This window comes from Tachypleus tridentatus, chromosome 6 (assembly GCF_004210375.1).
Source record: "Tachypleus tridentatus isolate NWPU-2018 chromosome 6, ASM421037v1, whole genome shotgun sequence".
Lineage (NCBI taxonomy): Eukaryota > Metazoa > Arthropoda > Merostomata > Xiphosura > Limulidae > Tachypleus > Tachypleus tridentatus.
Window position 1 is genome coordinate 53298573 of NC_134830.1, and position 18068 is coordinate 53316640.

Sequence of the window (18068 nt, forward strand, 5' to 3'; positions counted from 1 at the left end):
TACAACTCAAACTGTGAAAACCAACAGCTATTAATCATGGTCCAAAATTTGCAAAATGTCTAACTGGTGTTCATCAAGTTTAATTGATCCACTCAAAGAACATTTATATGTAAGTTAATTAATTTTATCAATTGCAGGTAAGGATGTTTATAAAAGGACACAGTTGCAAACATCTAAATATGTATATATGAATAACATTAAACAAAACGAATCAATACAATTTTTTATTACATCACTCTTGGAATACATGTACATACCTTATATTAATTCAGATAAACACACAAATATAATGTTCCTTCAAATAATTATTTTAACACTAACCAAAAGGTAAGCATTTCTCCATTGGGATGTTAGTATTTATCAAACTTCATTTGGATGTATACCACCATTAACATGCTCCATAAACCTCTTTCTCATTTTAGACGTCATAAGATTTTCTCATAATACTTATAAATATCCCAGGGATCCATTGGAATTTAGGAGACAGAAGTAATGAAGACCAAAATACAAATATATTTTCAGGAAACGTCTATGTTTAAAATTATAATTGACCATTACTTGTTCATTATATATTTATATTTGCTATTTTAATCAGCCCATAGACTTCCTAGCTAGTCAAAGCCGACTAAATGACGCGATATTCGGATCCTGGTTAACAAACCTAGGAGAGTGTGTATAAAAATGAGTCCTTGAGTCCCACAAAATCATAAGAATAACAAAGAGCCAAACATACACTGGAAAACAGAAAATGGTTAAACTTACTTACGGGACAAAATTTAGCTAAAATTACGTCATCTGCTCAAAATGAGAAAAGTTTTTTTTTTATTTAAGGAAAACAGCACAAATTCACGAGTTTATTGATGCAAAGTCTTATTTTTGAATTGTAATAGTAAACCAAATTTGATAAGGACAGGTGGAAAATTACTTTTAACAATGATAAAAAATTATAGACTAATGTGTGGCCCGGCATGGCCAGGTGGTTAAGGCACTTCTGAGCTTTCATTCAGTCTTACACAGAATATGTGGAAGGACTAATAAATACTCTTCAATTACACATGACTTTACTCAGGAAAATCTTGAATTAGATTGTAATAAAAAGTCGCTATGATGTTAATGGTGATAAATCAGCATTTCATCAAGATGACATGATACGGCTGTACAGTCTCTACCACAGGAAAAGACTAATTCCAATGTTAAACAGGTGGTGGGAAGCACCAAATGTTATACTGAAAAGAATCAAATGATATGCATCATTTATGGAATCCAGAACAACAAGCAATGAAATCCAGAGGCTTACCTGGTAACTTCCAAAAAGAATTTTTTAACTTGCTGAGGAATCCATGGTTCCTGTTGAGGTCACTTCCAGTGTATCAATAAGTGAATTCACTTGATCCATCTTCTGAGGAAGAAATTCTCAAGTGAAAGGACAGCAAATGGTGATAAGAAATTATTCTATCTTGGCAAGTGGGCATTTAGATGTAAGGATTTATTTCTGTATTAGAGTTGTTCAAGTGATTTCATAATCCAGGAAATGGCAGCATTGTTAATTATATTTTCATTGTTTTAATTTAAATGTTTGCTACAAGGCACAAGAAATTAAGGTGAAATAAATTTATATAAGTAGTCATGGAAACGACTAGAACATCTTTGATGACAATAAGAATCTAGTAACTTCAACTAAGATCTAGCCATTGGTACATACATTAGTTATAACTAGGAGTTATTAGTTAGTGAAGTATTCAATGTGTGAATGAGTGAATAGTTGTTGATTGAGAGAAGATTGATTGAGTAAAGTTATTTACTAAAAGTTAGTGCTTCTTTAAGCTAATCAGTGGGTTAGTCAGCACTTGTTATCAATCAAGGAAGTTTATGTTTAGACATCGTTATTGTTTTATACGTCTATGTTTGAAAGTGTGTTTGTGAACTCAGCCTGCAACTTGCATGAAGTGAATACATCCTGTAGCAAATATCATTGAAAAAATAAATTAAGTTGTAATTATGCCATGGCTCGTAATTCACATTATTTTTACCAAATAATTTAAAAATAAACTGCCAAAAAGAAGAACATATTACAAAAATATGTTAACATTATATGATTTCTATTCTTCTTGTTTCCATGCAAATTTAGCACAATCACTTGGCCATAAAACTTGTTGCTTTGTTTTCTATAGCAGAAAATATCTACTCTGCCTGAGGGGATATTATGATATGTTGGGATAAAACAAAACAAACGTCAATTAATGCAATGTCCTTTGATGTCTGAAGAAATGATGTCTGTATGTTACAGTTCATAAATGCTGTGAAAGAATACAAGTTACAAAGTAATGCCATCAACTCGAAAAAGAAATTAAGTTTAACTGTAAGACTGAATCTTTGTTTCCAAGTTCAGTCCCATTTAAAGATCAATGTGTTTAGCTCTACAGTGACCTATTTTGAAAGAGATGGCCATGGAACTAATCTTGATCAAGTAAAAGTAATAATTTTTATTCGTTCAAATATTGGCCCGGCATTCGTTGCGCGCAAGTATAGGGTCGCGGGTTAGTCGCGCTACTGCAGCCGTGGGGCGTTATAATGTTTCACTAATGCTAAGTAAAGATAGTGTTTATTTTATGCAGACTTTATTTTCAAGTATATGTATACTCAGTCAGAAAGCTAATAAAGATAGTGTTTATTTTATTCAGACTTTATTTTATGATTCAGTAGAAAGCTAGGAAAGTTTAAAAATTATTCCGAGATTGTTTTTGGTTGACTCTTGCTGTTATTAACTAATCAATATAGTACTTGTGCAGAAATTATTTTTTTCACAAAAATACCATATTATGTACTAAATTGTTTAATGTATTTTACTTCAAATATATCTAATTTATATGCAACATTTTATTACCTTTTAATAAATTGAATTACAAGAACTATGACCTAAAATGAATACGAATTTAACTATGAATAAGAGGCCTGGCATGGCCAAGCGCGTAAGGCGTGCGACTCGTAATCCGAGGGTCGCGGGTTCGCGTCCGCGTCGCACTAAACATGCTCGCCCTCCCAGACGTGGGGGCGTATAATGTTACGGTCAATCCCACTATTCGTTGGTAAAAGAGTAGCCCAAGAGTTGGCGGTGGGTGGTGATGACTTGCTGCCTTCCCTCTAGTCTTACACTGCTAAATTAGGGACGGCTAGCACAGATAGCCCTCGAGTAGCTTTGTGCGAAATTCCAAAACAAACAAACTATGAATAATTTCCCCATACATATTCGTATATACATAGTTTATTTTTAAATGAACAAAAAGTTTACAGATGACCTTTTTATTTGTTCTATACAGTTTATAGAAAAATAACAAGCGACTGTATTATAAAAAATAGGGACAACTCACTGTACGCATAACTTTGGTTTTCAACATAGTTATATTTATCGATTCAATAATGTTAATGAAGACATGGAATAAATTTCATTTTATTGACTTTGGGTCAACTTAATTCCAAATTTATTTTGTTAATACATTTGGGCAACAATACAACAGTAAGTTATTAATCATGTCAGATTTGTAAAAGAGAAACATTGTCAACTGTATTTAGAAGAGATATCACAAGTTTAGTTTAAGAAGGTCCTGCATTAAAGTCAGAGCTTCAAAAAAAATTTTTTTATATATACATATACACATGGACCAAAAGTGCTTTCCAATTTAAAGACCTGTTATTGCCAGTTAAACCTGACAAATAGAAAAAACAAAGAGAAATACACATAAACATATTACTTTAAAACAACTTTAGTGTAAAAAAGCTGTTGTTTCCTTTATAAATATCATGATGAAATTTGAAGCTAAAGATATGTAAAGTAGAACCATGTAACACCATAAACTTTAAACACTTTTGTTAAAAATAATTATGTTTCTTGACACAATTGTTTAAAATTACAAAAATTTAGTGAAATACTGAAATAATGTCATATTTTTCAGAATATTAAACTCAACTGACTAAAAATCAACAGTGTAAAAAAATGTTTGAATTTTTAGGGCAAATATATAAAAACACATGCTATAAACGTTTAAAATTTTGGAAAACTGCAGATGTTGAAATTATACTTTTTATATATCTTGGAATTTATTACTCAAGATATAAATATGGTTAAAAGGTTTAAAACTTGTCCCAAGTCTAGATGGCACATAAGAGCTGGATGCTAATAGTCACATTCTTTTACAAGACATGCCACTTAATCAGTCTAATCACTGTTCATCAGTTGGTAACCATTTTTAATGGTGGAGTGGACTGAAGCAACTGGAGTAGTCTTTTGCCCCTCAAAAAAGATAAAATAAAATGCTGGTAAGCCTCAAAACTCATCAACTCTAAGTCCATAGCACTTATTGCCATGCCATGCCTAATTATTGTAATATTAGTAAGTATTCATTACAAAATGTATTTATGTGGTGTTTTTTTTAGATGGACGATTTCCTATTTTATCATATTTTAAACTGACATTATCAAGAATACTGCATGAGCCTTTAAATGTTTTGAAATAACATATTCATGACCTAAAGATTATGGTTTCCATAATTTACCTTTCACATCTACTCCATTAAACAGGAAAAATTAACTTATGAAACAGAAAATGCACAAAAACTACAAACAGTCAAACAACTTTGACTAAATAGCAAATTATAGTCATTACCGTCACTGCATTATAATCAAGTTTGGTGCAAAAGGTGTACATAATTTTTATATCAACCCTTATATATATAAGAAAAAATTCTTTTTCAACTGTATTACATTAAAATATTTCAAAAAACCTTTCCTACTAGTAACGCCTACTTCAGAAGACAGAAATAATCTGTAATTCAAAATATTTTATGAATTTTTCTTAAAGCATTCATGACACACTTTCTTTCCATATAGATCTAAGAGGGTTTTAAACTTATGTTCTGTAAAGTATTCATAATAAAGAAGACTTTACAAGAAGTGCCTAAACACTCATACATCATGCTGTATCATATGAAATGGGATAAAAACACAATTTATCACATTACTGAAAGATTAAAACAAAGGTAAATTTTATGTTTCGTTTGAAAATAATGTTAATACATTCAATGTGAGAGAGCTTTGATATTTGAAACTAGAAAAAAAAAATTGAAAGCAGTATTAAATAATCATTCCAATGAGAAATCTTCACACACACACACACACGGTTTGAGCTTTTTTCTATCCTTTATTTGGAGTAAGGACTGTAACACCAATAACCAAAACCTTTGTACCATTAAGTCACATCAGATGGTGGGTTTGGTTACATCCAAACCAACAATAATATTCACAACACATTACTATACCAAGAGAAACTTAATGATATAAACTCTCAATATTACAAACTGACATTAATTAGTGGTAAAATTGTTTATGCTGGATCACCAGCTAATTCCAAATCAAGTTACAGCTCTTTAAATATATATACACATCTACTTGTAAGTAAGGCATTAAAATGCTTTGTTATTACCAATTATTTATGAGTTCAACTTATATAGCTCAACTTGTTACCATATAAAGCATCTTCAAATCATCATAAAAAACATAAAATGGTGAATACTAGAGCCAAACCACATGTGAAAAAGGTTTTTGGAAACTGTTCACATTTAGTTTTCTTCACCAGTTGGTCAAGGAACCAACTAGGAAAATGCTATTTTAGATTTACTGTTAATTTGTAATGTAGAAATAGCTGATAGGGTGGAAGTTGCAGAATGTGTGGGTGCAAGTAATTATTGCTCTATTAGGTTCAATGTTAAGCTGCAGATGGAAATAAAAAATGATATTTTGAATATGAGTTTTGAAAAAACAAATTTTGAAGGAATGCAACAAGAATTATCACTGAACAAATGTGGGAATTTTCTCAAAATAATATTTTTAATATTAAAAATGATCATTCTTTACAGACAGAATAAACGTGGCTGCAAGAAAAAACCAGGTTGCCTCACAAAGAATACAAGAAATAAAGTTAAAGAAAAGCATCATAAATTTAGGAAATTTCAATTAACTGGTTTGACATGAGATTTGGAAGATTACAGAAGATCAGAAAGGTTGGTGAAACAGAAAATTATAGCATCAAAAAGGATATATGAGAAAAAGTTGTTTGAAAATTTAAAAATCAACAGTAAGATTTCTTTAATTACATTAATGGTAAACAAAATGTTAGACTGGGGTAGGACTCTTGAGGAATAATAAAGGAAGTATTATCTGATGGTTTTTACTTCAGTTTTTACTAATGAAGATTGAACCAATATGATTATAGTAATCCAACATCTGTTAACAAAAAATTGGGAAGTTTAAAGAATTATAAGTATTCTGGGCTGGATAATAATTCTCTAAGGTTTTTCAAGAAAGGTAAGGATTGGATGTGTGAGCCACTTACCACTTTTTTTTTGTTAGTCCTTGAATAGTAGACAGGTGTCAGAAGATTGGAAGTTAGGTAATGTCACTTGTCATTTCATGAGGAGATTAAAAATATCCCAGTAATTATAGACCCATGCAAGTTGTGGGAAATGTTTTGGAAAGCCTGATAAAAGATGCCTTGTAAAGTCTTTTAACAAAGTTCAGAATTTTATTGGATAGTGAATGTGGATTCTCTAAGGGAAAATCTAGACTTATAAATCTTTTTACATTCTTTGAAAAGATTACTGCTTATGCAGATGAGGGTGTAGATTTGGTGTACCTAGATTTTCAGAAAGCATTTGACAAAGTGGTACATAAAAAAAAAAAAAAAAACATATTACTACAGGTGTTGGGAATAACCTAGCTATCTGGACAGAAAAGTAGTTGAATGGAAGAAAGAAGAGGGTTGTTACAAATGAAGTTCAGTCAGACACAATTAATGGAGGTCTGCCTACAAAATTTTGCTCTTTTTGATTTATATTAATGTTATTGATGAAGGAATAGTCAATAAATTACTTAAAGGGGTTTAAAATGATTTACAAAAGGGTTAAGATCATTTAATGAGTTGGGCAAACAAATGGCAGATGGGTTTTAATTACGATAAATACAAAATAATGCATGTGGGTTATGATCATTTGAATTATAAATATAACTTGGATGGGAATAACTTTAACAGTGTCATGAAAGAAAGGAATTTTGGTGTAATGGTTGAACAGTCTCTTAAGACATTAAAGCAGTATTCTGTTGTTAGTGGTAAGACAAATAGGATTTTAGATTGTATCTATAGAAGTATTGAATACAAGTCTAAAGAGGTTATAGTTTCATTGTATAGGTCATTGATTAGGCCACATTTGGAAAACTGCATTCAGTTTTGGGCTCCTTACCTTAGGAAGGGATTTGAATTTTGTGGAAAGAGTTGAGAGGAAGGTGCCTGGGATGGAGAGGTTATCATGTGAGGAAAGATTAAGATCCTTAAAATTGCTTTTTTTTTTAAAACGATGAGTCAGAAGGGATCATTCTTAAGATTATGGGAATTGATAGTGTTGATGCATCATTTGTTTTATACATAATGGTGAGGACAGTAGAATTAAGGAGCACAAATATAAATTTTAGCAAAGTATGAGTCATCTTCAACAAAGCCAGTTTTATTTTAGGGTAACTGGCCTTTTGAAGTGATGTAAGCAGTAAATTTAAGGGATAGTTTGATAAATATACAAATAAAAAGGGCTGGTTTTGAGAGTTTTTAAATTTTAAATATACATATATTTTTAGTTTAGTTTAGTGGAAGGGACAGCATATAAATAAATAAATGTTATTATTTGTAAATATTTTTAAGTCATTATTTAAACAAATTTTTGATTATTTTCAAGTACACAATTTTAAAGATTCAGCTTTAATACTATATTTACAGTTCATTTTATAAATATGTGTACTTATTTTAATCACACCAGAAATAAGTACAGGAAAGTTCTGGTCCATTCTGGTTCCACCACACCACTGATATTAATGCATTTCCTAAATACTGTTTATAGTAGTATATGATAGCTAAGTAAAACACAATGAAAATCTAAAGGGAAGGAAAAAAACTGATTAATACATATGAGGTTAAAACTGTTTTTCTTAATAATTTCATTCTTGAGTATATTTTGCCATCAAGAGCTCTGCTAGAAGAAATGTGCTTATATAAACATCAATGAGGAAATCTTATATCCCCTCTCTTTTCCTGCATGAAATAAAATAACTTTTATTTTATAATTAATATTATACCTTGAGTTTCCATAAAAATCTTAAGTATTGTCTAATGATTGATTCAATGTCAATTGAAGTATTATACAAACTTTGCACTAAAGATAAAAATATCCCTGTTTAAAACACACTGAAATAAGAACAGATTTGCTTATGCTCTATCAAACAAATAATATGAACAACTGGTCTACAGTTCTGATCAATTTTAAGAATCAATATGCAAACAAAAATATCTTACGAGTTTTTATTTTAACAAATATTTTTATATTTCATAAAAAGAAGTAACTTCAAATGACCAACTCCTATCAAAGTAATGTTTCTTTACCAAATTAAATTTTAAAATCCATAGTGACAAGAAGTGCAATTTCATGCACAACTCAAAGGCACTATCAGATCCATGTATTACTTTTAATTCTCAGTTTCCTTCTTAACATACATGGAATGAATATGTGTATTTCTGAAACAAATAACTCACACTGATTTTAAATGATGAATGCTGAAAATGCTAGGTGTCCTACTAATTTTTTACATTTTTTACACTGCTGGTGTACATTGTTTATTTGGAGGCAAACATGAAACTTAGATTCCTATAAAACCAATTACTAGAACTCTAGATCATCTATAGTTCGAGATAATCTTACGTCTTCTTGCTGTCTTCTTTGACTTCTTCTTACTGCATCAGCTCGACGATAAGGCTCATTTTTTAGTCCTATGTCAGAAGAAAATACTCAATTTCAGTATTAAACAAAAATAACCATTTCATAGTCTTAATCTTCTAAATAATTTAGTTTTCACTCAGCTTTTCAACTTCAGATTTTTTTTCCAAGCTACACTTAAAGTATTTTATTTTTACAAACTGAATATAACATGATGTGCAGGCTTTAAAAACTCATAATCTTACATGTAATGGATAAACTGAGTTACTTCTACATTAAAAAGTTATTTTGAACACTGCAGTAATCTCCTGCTGAATCACAGCAATTAAGTATTGTGAAATATCTTCAAAAAATTTAAATTCCTTCAAATCTTCTTTCATGTTAAAAGTATTTTGTGTAAAAGTTAAATGTTTTAAACTTAAGAAGCTTTTCCAAGTTCTCAGTCATTCAGTGAAATATCATGTAAAACAGATCAAACAAATTTTCAGCTGTTACATTGTGATTTAAAGATATCATTTTAAAAGTTAAAGATGATCTCACATAGTTAGTAGTACAGCTGGTAGCATACTTACCTAAAAGTATGTCTTCAAGGGCTCCATTATAAACTTCATCTTGTTTTAAAAGTCTTTTTTCCTTGACTTGGAGTGCCTTATTTTTCAGTTCATTAATCATAGCGTCCTAGAGAAAATAAGAAAACAGGAAAATTACTTTGTTCAGTGATTAAAAATAATGATGAATTACTTGATTTACAGAATAAAACTAACATGCAGAAAATAAAACATCTTTATGAGAAGATAAAACAAAATATTAGTTATATTATGCAGAAGTATGTCAAACTTTTTGTTATGCATATTCCTATTACTGGTTTTAAAATGTCTTGTGATATGAATTATACAACACAAACATCTTGATTTTTCTCTAACTTTGTGCTACTTCAGATTTGATAAATAGTCATATTTTTTTTGTTAGACTAAGGTTTTTTTCTCAAAGTACGTAATTTGAGAAAGAACGTTATAGAAATTCTGAAGAGAAAATTTCTAAACTGTACAAAAGTCATGGTGAGTGTGTGTATCATTAGAAACCAAATGAGCATTATATTTTACATTTGCATTTAAAATCTCAGAATGTTTTCTTTTGTGTGTGCTTGTTTATATTCGAGTCAACACTTTTAACCAACTGTAATAACTGAAAAGCAAATACCCTAACTGAAACCTAAATCCAAGATTTTTGGTTTACATCAGTGTGCTAAGTTATAAGGCTTCAAGTCTTAAGATGTTAACTCTTCATTGAGCTCATTACAATGTGCATTTTATTCTTCTTGGATTTTACCTGTGTGTTTTTTCTAGCGTTCAGTGAGTTTTTCTTTTTTACATTTGGTGGTGGATGTTTTACTGCCTCTTTTGCAGTCTGTTCTTGTTTCTTCCGTTGTTCGTTTTCCTGTTCAGCTTGCTGAAACAGAGATAAGTTGTTGGTACATTTGCTTGTACACTGTTTTAAAAATAAGAATAATAAAGTGTGAAATCTTGCTCTGAGCTTAAATGTGAATGCATAAAAAACTGATATTACCTTAACACAGCATCTACAAGGAATTGAGACTATCATTGGTGTCACCTATTTTATTATTGGGTTTATGGCCATAAATATCATTAATGTCTAGGGTACCCAACTGATGAAACAAAACATTCTAGTGAGTACACTGGAATGGGCAGTAACTGTCTGTTGTTGACAGGCACATTTGTGGAGAAGGGAATTTTGAAAGTCTTCCATCTTTCATCTTCAGGTCAGCTGGTGTAAGCTGTTACAAGACTTTTATAGTATCCTGGTGGGCTATGGATACTATAAAGGAGATATGACAACTTACTCACACTAAACTGAAGACAAGAGATGGAAGACCTTTTAAACTTTGTCCTCTATATTTGTGTTTTTTTTTACAACAGACAGTTGTTGCCCATTTCAGTGTACTCATCATGAATATTCTTCTTAAATAATCTATCACAGAATGCATTTTAATATTTTTAGTAAGAAGATATATATACATACTTAATTAGACATACTTATTACCAAGATGATTTTTTTTACCCTGAAAGGAAATAAATATTCATTAGAACGTTTAAAAAATTATCTTTATCTCTAAAAACCTGATTAATATATATTGGAACATTAACAATACTAGACTTAACAGTAATTTGTTAATACTGTATAAAACAATGTTTTTTTAATATATTTTTGATTATTATGAAATTCTGCCTGTTTACTAGCCAGGAACTTGTAGCAGACAAAATATGGTCGTAGAAGATAAATATAAGTCTCTCATTTGAAAATGTTTAAGTTTCATCAGAAAGCAGTGTTTGCAAGTTTGAATGAAATTGACATGAACAAAAAAAAAACCTGTCTTTGAGATCTAAACAAGTATTTCTGCTATTTTCTTGTATTCTGCTTTTTCCATGAACCACAAGCTTATTCACCAACTTAATATTTTAAAACCCTTATCTATATCCCTCATTGGCTGAGCAATAAGTCTTAAGAGTTCATAATATTAAAATTTGGATTTTGATACCTTCATTGGAAAAAGCACAGATAACCCATTGTGTGGTTTTGTGCTTAACATAAACAAACAAACTTTTATCTATACCAACATATCCCAAACTAGAGTCTGAGTCATGTCTGAAATTTCATAAACATACCTAAAAAAAATATGATTTATGGAATAAAATCAACTTTTTGCAAAATTTTGTTTGCATGAATTAAAACATTTCATTTTTGTAATATGGCTTTTCATGAATAAAGAAGTTTTTTTTTTCTTTCAAAACAAAAATACTGGCAAAAAATTTTAAATTGAAAAGGGTCCTCAAATTACTCACGTTTGAAAACCATTGATCTATATCATAAATACCTATTTTTTGCTTTCTTTAACAATATTCAAAATATATTTTATTCCAAAAAAATCATTATTGCCATTTGTCTGCCTGTTTGGGAACACATCAGTTTCATTAAATGTTGTATATTAAACCAAAATAATAAATATGTTTAACAATGTTGGCTTAACACTATCAACCAAATGTACTAAAATAACACGTACATAGGAAGATTCCAAACTTTAATTTTCATGTTTAATTAAAAATCCACATTATGATACAAACGTATTTTAATATGATTATAAAAATTCAAACAATTAATGTCACATAATTTATTACATATGATTCACAACATTTTTGCAGTAAAATTATATAGAGTAGTAAACTTATTAAAGGTTTATTTCTGAATATGTTTAAGTCAGATTTTTTTTATAAAAATGGATATTAAGTAAAGTTTATTTTTCAAGTACAACATTTTCTTTCTTGAAATACAAAAAAAACCCATAAAAGTGCATACTTTACTGTAAGTGCAACTAAAAAGTTAATGGTAATTATGTCTCTCACCTTGATGGCCTTTGAAAACCGAACAAACATCGAAAAGAATGTGTTAGAAGCAATAGTTCGTGCACTTTCACCAAAGTATTCTACACAGTCAGTGTAGGCTTCCTGTAAAAGCAACAGATGGTGTTACATGTCATTCCTCACAGATCGAACAAAGTAGCTTCTCTCATTTACTGCTTTTCTCTTTTCTATTTCTTTCCAATGAGTTAACAACTACAGTGCAAAATTGAAAGAAGGTAACATAAAAAATGTTTCCCCTGGTGAAGAACAATTACTTATCAGGAAGTTTTGCTCTTCTGTTTTATTCATAATCAAAGGAATATTTACTCACAATGAGTAAAAACAAAAGACAGATTTAAGAAATAAAAACAATAAAGTTATTTCTTTTATAAATATATTCCCCTTCATTTTTTAAATTGCAAAATATGCTTTATCATAAAACAACAGCTGACTTTATTTGTCAGAAGGAAGCTTTCCTCGTATCAGTTAAAGGAAAGCAAATGAAGTATTCTAAACAGATTTCTTTGCTTACTGTAGTACACGATTCAAAATCTTACATTTAAAGGCATTATTGTAAAATTAAAAAATTAAAAAGCAATGTGTATGTACATGGCTACTGGTAAGTAGCAGTTTAACATAAAATTATTAAAAGTAGAAGGTGATGTATGTGTGTGACTATTGGTAAGTAGGGGTTTAGTGTAAAGTTACTAAACGTAGAAGGTGATGTATGTGTGTGACTAATGGTAAGTAGAAGTTTAGTGTAAAGTTACTAAAAGTAGAAGGTGATGTAATGAGTGTGACTGATGGTAAGTAGGGGTTTAGTGTAGAGTTACTAAAAGTAGAAGGTGATGTAATGAGTGTGACTAATGGTAAGTAGGGGTTTAGTGTAAAGTTACTAAACGTAGAAGGTGATGTATGTGTGTGACTAATGGTAAGTAGAAGTTTAGTGTAAAGTTACTAAAAGTAGAAGGTGATGTAATGAGTGTGACTGATGGTAAGTAGGGGTTTAGTGTAGAGTTACTAAAAGTAGAAGGTGATGTAATGAGTGTGACTAATGGTAAGTAGGGGTTTAGTGTAAAGTTACTAAAAGTAGAAGGTGATGTAATGAGTGTGACTAATGGTAAGTAGAAGTTTAGTGTAAAGTTACTAAAAGTAGAAGGTGATGTAATGAGTGTGACTGATGGTAAGCAGGGTTTAGTGTAAAGTTACTAAACGTAGAAGGTGATGTATGTGTGTGACTAAACAGTAAGTAGGGGTTTAGTGTAGAGTTACTAAAAGTAGGAGGTGATGTAATGAGTGTGACTAATGGTAAGTAGGAGTTTAGTGTAAAGTTACTAAAAGTAGAAGGTGATGTAATGAGTGTGACTGATGGTAAGTAGGGGTTTAGTGTAAAGTTACTAAACGTAGAAGGTGATGTATGTGTGTGACTAAACAGTAAGTAGGGGTTTAGTGTAGAGTTACTAAAAGTAGAAGGTGATGTAATGAGTGTAACTAATGGTAAGTAGGGGTTTAGTGTAAAGTTACTAAACGTAGAAGGTGATGTATGTGTGTGACTAAACAGTAAGTAGGGGTTTAGTGTAGAGTTACTAAAAGTAGAAGGTGATGTAATGAGTGTGACTAATGGTAAGTAGGAGTTTAGTGTAAAGTTACTAAAAGTAGAAGGTGATGTAATGAGTGTGACTAATGGTAAGTAGGAGTTTAGTGTAAAGTTACTAAAAGTAGAAGGTGATGTATGTGTGTGACTAAACAGTAAGTAGGGGTTTAACGTAAAGTTACTAAACGTAGAAGGTGATGTATGTGTGTGACTAAACAGTAAGTAGGGGTTTAGTGTAGAGTTACTAAAAGTAGAAGGTGATGTATGTGTGTGACTAAACAGTAAGTAGGGGTTTAACGTAAAGTTACTAAACGTAGAAGGTGATGTATGTGTGTGACTAAACAGTAAGTAGGGGTTTAGTGTAAAGTTACTAAAACTAGAAGGTGATGTATGTGTGTGACTAACAGTAAGCAGGTGTTTAACGTAAAGTTACTAAACATAGAAGGTGATGTATGTGTGTGACAAAACAGTAAGTAGGGGTTTAGTGTAAAGTTACTAAAAGTAGAAGGTGATGTAATGAGTGTGACTAATGGTAAGTAGGAGTTTAGTGTAAAGTTACTAAAAGTAGAAGGTGATGTATGTGTGTGACTAAACAGTAAGTAGGGGTTTAATGTAAAGTTACTAAACGTAGAAGGTGATGTATGTGTGTGACTAAACAGTAAGTAGGGGTTTAGTGTAAAGTTACTAAAAGTAGAAGGTGATGTAATGAGTGTGACTAATGGTAAGTAGGAGTTTAGTGTAAAGTTACTAAAAGTAGAAGGTGATGTATGTGTGTGACTAAACAGTAAGTAGGGGTTTAGTGTAGAGTTACTAAAAGTAGAAGGTGATGTATGTGTGTGACTATTGGTAAGTAGGGGTTTAGTGTAGAGTTACTAAAAGTAGAAGGTGATGTATGTGTGTGACTATTGGTAAGTAGGGGTTTAGTGTAGAGTTACTAAAAGTAGAAGGTGATGTAATATGTGTGACTATTGGTAAGTAGGGGTTTAGTGTAAATTTACTAAAAGTAGAAGGTGATGTACATGTGTGTGTGACTAATGGTAAGTAGGAGTTTTGTGTAAAGTTACTAAAAGTAGAAGGGATGTAATGAGTGTGACTAATGGTAAGTAGGGGTTTAGTGTAAAGTTACTAAACGTAGAAGGTGATGTATGTGTGTGACTAAACAGTAAGTAGGGGTTTAGTGTAAAGTTACTAAAAGTAGAAGGTGATGTAATGAGTGTGACTAATGGTAAGTAGGAGTTTAGTGTAAAGTTACTAAAGTAGAAGGTGATGTATGTGTGTGACTAAACAGTAAGTAGGGTTTAGTGTAAGTTACTAAAGTAGAAGGTGATGTAATGAGTGTGACTAATGGTAAGTAGGAGTTTAGTGTAAAGTTACTAAAGTAGAAGGTGATGTATGTGTGTGACTAAACAGTAAGTAGGGTTTAGTGTAAAGTTACTAAAGTAGAAGGTGATGTAATGAGTGTGACTAATGGTAAGTAGGAGTTTAGTGTAAAGTTACTAAACGTAGAAGGTGATGTATGTGTGTGACTAAACAGTAAGTAGGGATTTAGTGTAGAGTTACTAAAAGTAGAAGGTGATGTATGTGTGTGACTATTGGTAAGTAGAGGTTTAGTGTAGAGTTACTAAAAGTAGAAGGTGATGTATGTGTGTGACTATTGGTAAGTAGGGGTTTAGTGTAGAGTTACTAAAAGTAGAAGGTGATGTAATATGTGTGACTATTGGTAAGTAGGGGTTTAGTGTAAATTTACTAAAAGTAGAAGGTGATGTACATGTGTGTGTGACTAATGGTAAGTAGGAGTTTTGTGTAAAGTTACTAAAAGTAGAAGGGATGTAATGAGTGTGACTAATGGTAAGTAGGGGTTTTGTGTAAAGTTACTAAAAGTAGAAGGTGATGTATGTGTGTGTTTAATAGTAAGTAGGAGTTTAGTGTAAAGTTACTAAAAGTAGAAGGTGATGTATGTGTGTGTGACTATTGGTAAGTAGGGGTTTAGTATAAATTTACTAAAAGTAGAAGGTGATGTACATGTGTGTGTGACTATTGGTAAGTAGGGGTTTAGTGTAAAGTTACTAAAAGTAGAAGGTGATGTGTGTGTGTGTTTAATGGTAAGTAGGAGTTTAGTGTAAAGTTACTAAAAGTAGAAGGGATGTAATGAGTGTGACTAATGGTAAGTAGGGGTTTTATGTAAAGTTGCTAAAAGTAGAAGGTGATGTATGTGTGTGTGACTATTGGTAAGTAGGGGTTTAGTGTAAAGTTACTAAAAGTAGAAAGTGGTTTATGTGTGTGTTTAATAGTAAGTAGGGGTTTAGTGTAAAGTTACTAAAAGTAGAAGGTGATGTATGTGTGTGTGACTATTGGTAAGTGTAACATCTTTCTACTGTGATACATTGTAAGAGATATTACACTGGGGAACACTTTTTCAGTAACTTTGAGTTGCATTGGATATTTTAACTGATTCTGAAGGAGTTTTAGGCGCTGATTTCAAATATGAAATTAGTTTTTCTCTACAAGCTCTAGTTTGTATGCAATTTGAGGTTAATGAAATTGTACAAATGTGAACTTGCGTAAACCATGTATAAGCATTTTCACGTCCATATACATAGATAGCTTCTAATATTTTGATCATTCTTCTTTTGTTTCAGGTCAAACATGGCTTCCAAAAATAGATATCATTGCAGAAACAAGCCTGATGCCTTCTGCTACATATGTGGATGCTACACACTCAATCGTCAGAGACGTAACATATCCTCGTTCGTCAAGCGTGTCTACAAGGCATATTTTGAAGTTCATCTTGGTGATCAAGACAAGCAATGGGCTCCTCATGTTGTGTGCCACAATTGTGAGGAAATGCTTCGAGACTGGACCAAAGGAAAATGCAATGGTCTGCCTTAAAAAATAAATAAAAATGTCAAATTGCATAAAATCTGTAGCTTGCAGACAAAAACCGACTTCAGATTTGAAATCAACACACTCAAATCCACTAAAGAAAGGTCTTTTTTTAAATGCAACAAAATGAGTGTTCCCCAGTGTTATTAATACGAAACAATAAGCTATAATTAAAGATAACACTGACTTGTGCTGTTTTGGTGTTGGCTTTTAATTTTTTTAACTTTTCTTCATTACTTGTGAAGAATTCTCGTAGAATGGAAGCATCCTTTGCATCACCACGAAGAGACAGCTCTTTTTTACACAACTCCATTCCTTTCTCTAACTCATTAACATCTGTCAGAATGTTCTCAAGAGAAGCTGTAAAGCACATATTATTTATAAATTACAAACTTCTTGTATGCATTCACAAATCTAAAAGAAAACTCCATATAATCAAGGAACGATCATTGTTAGTTTCTTTTATACAGAAGAGATGTTTCTCAAGTTAAAAAAACAACAGTTAGTCCAAATTTTTATTAATAATATAGTTTAATTTGCATTTTAAAATGGTTCTCCATAAATCTCCTTATAATTAAGATGAGAAACTGACCCAATTGAAGATATAAAGCAACATTGGGATCCTTACCCTAGGAAGGGCATTAAATTGTTGAAAAGGGTTCAGAGAAGGGTTACTAGAATGGTTAGTGCTCAAGATGAAGGGTCGTCATATGAAATTTTCTCTCAAAAAAGGATGAATTAGAGTGATTCTGATGGAGATGTTTCAGATTGTTAATGAAATTGACAGTGATAAATTGTCTTTTTTTCACATTTAACAGCTAGAATAGTAGGACTAAGGGACACTAAAGGAAAAGAGGGATTGACTTGACTTTATAATTCCCTCTTGGCCAATAAATAAATAAAAAAATTAAGAGCACAAAACTTTTCCACTCAAATGTAAATTATTAAGTGACTGTCTACTTTTACTTTTTAAATATGTCAAGTGTTCTATCTTACTAACTCTTTTTCATTGTAATATTCAGAGAAAATATTGCATATATGTTGATCCAGTTAATGGTTTATTAAACTGGCAAAACTATTAGTTATAGACATTACATTATTTGCCATAGCCCACTATCAACTCTGAAATATATCTATAAAATTGGGCAAGAAGAGGTACATTACGAACTAAACATGTTTAAGATTATTTGGTGAAGTCAAAGCTGTGAGAATTTTGTACCATAATCCGATATAACAACAATAGTTGTTCACTCTACTACTTGATTAGAATGTAGCTGGTAACCAGGATTCACAACTGACAGTTATAGTTTCATTCACCACTTTAAGTGTGTTTACTTAATTTAGGCATAGAGAAATTATTCTACTACC

The 18068-nt window shown here is 31.0% G+C and overlaps 1 protein-coding gene across 3 annotated transcripts in view; it reads right to left on the reverse strand.

Moving 5' to 3' along the window:
• Nucleotides 1-1178: 1178 nt before the first annotated feature.
• The window catches only part of LOC143252526 (formin-like protein), a 99159-nt gene continuing 82269 nt past the window's right edge, over nucleotides 1179-18068 (reverse strand). The window contains exons 22-27 of one of the 3 annotated variants that reach the window (XM_076504808.1): nucleotides 16888-17060; nucleotides 12227-12328; nucleotides 10137-10256; nucleotides 9380-9485; nucleotides 8793-8860; nucleotides 1179-1226 (exon numbers count right to left, since the gene is read on the reverse strand). In XM_076504808.1, the coding sequence (XP_076360923.1) occupies nucleotides 1194-1226; nucleotides 8793-8860; nucleotides 9380-9485; nucleotides 10137-10256; nucleotides 12227-12328; nucleotides 16888-17060 (602 nt within the window). In that variant the 3' untranslated portion in view covers nucleotides 1179-1193. Of the gene's footprint in view, nucleotides 1227-1300; nucleotides 1400-3245; nucleotides 4289-8792; nucleotides 8861-9379; nucleotides 9486-10136; nucleotides 10257-12226; nucleotides 12329-16887; nucleotides 17061-18068 lie in introns of those variants that run through there. The other 2 variants (XM_076504806.1, XM_076504807.1) reach the window with 2 other exon arrangements.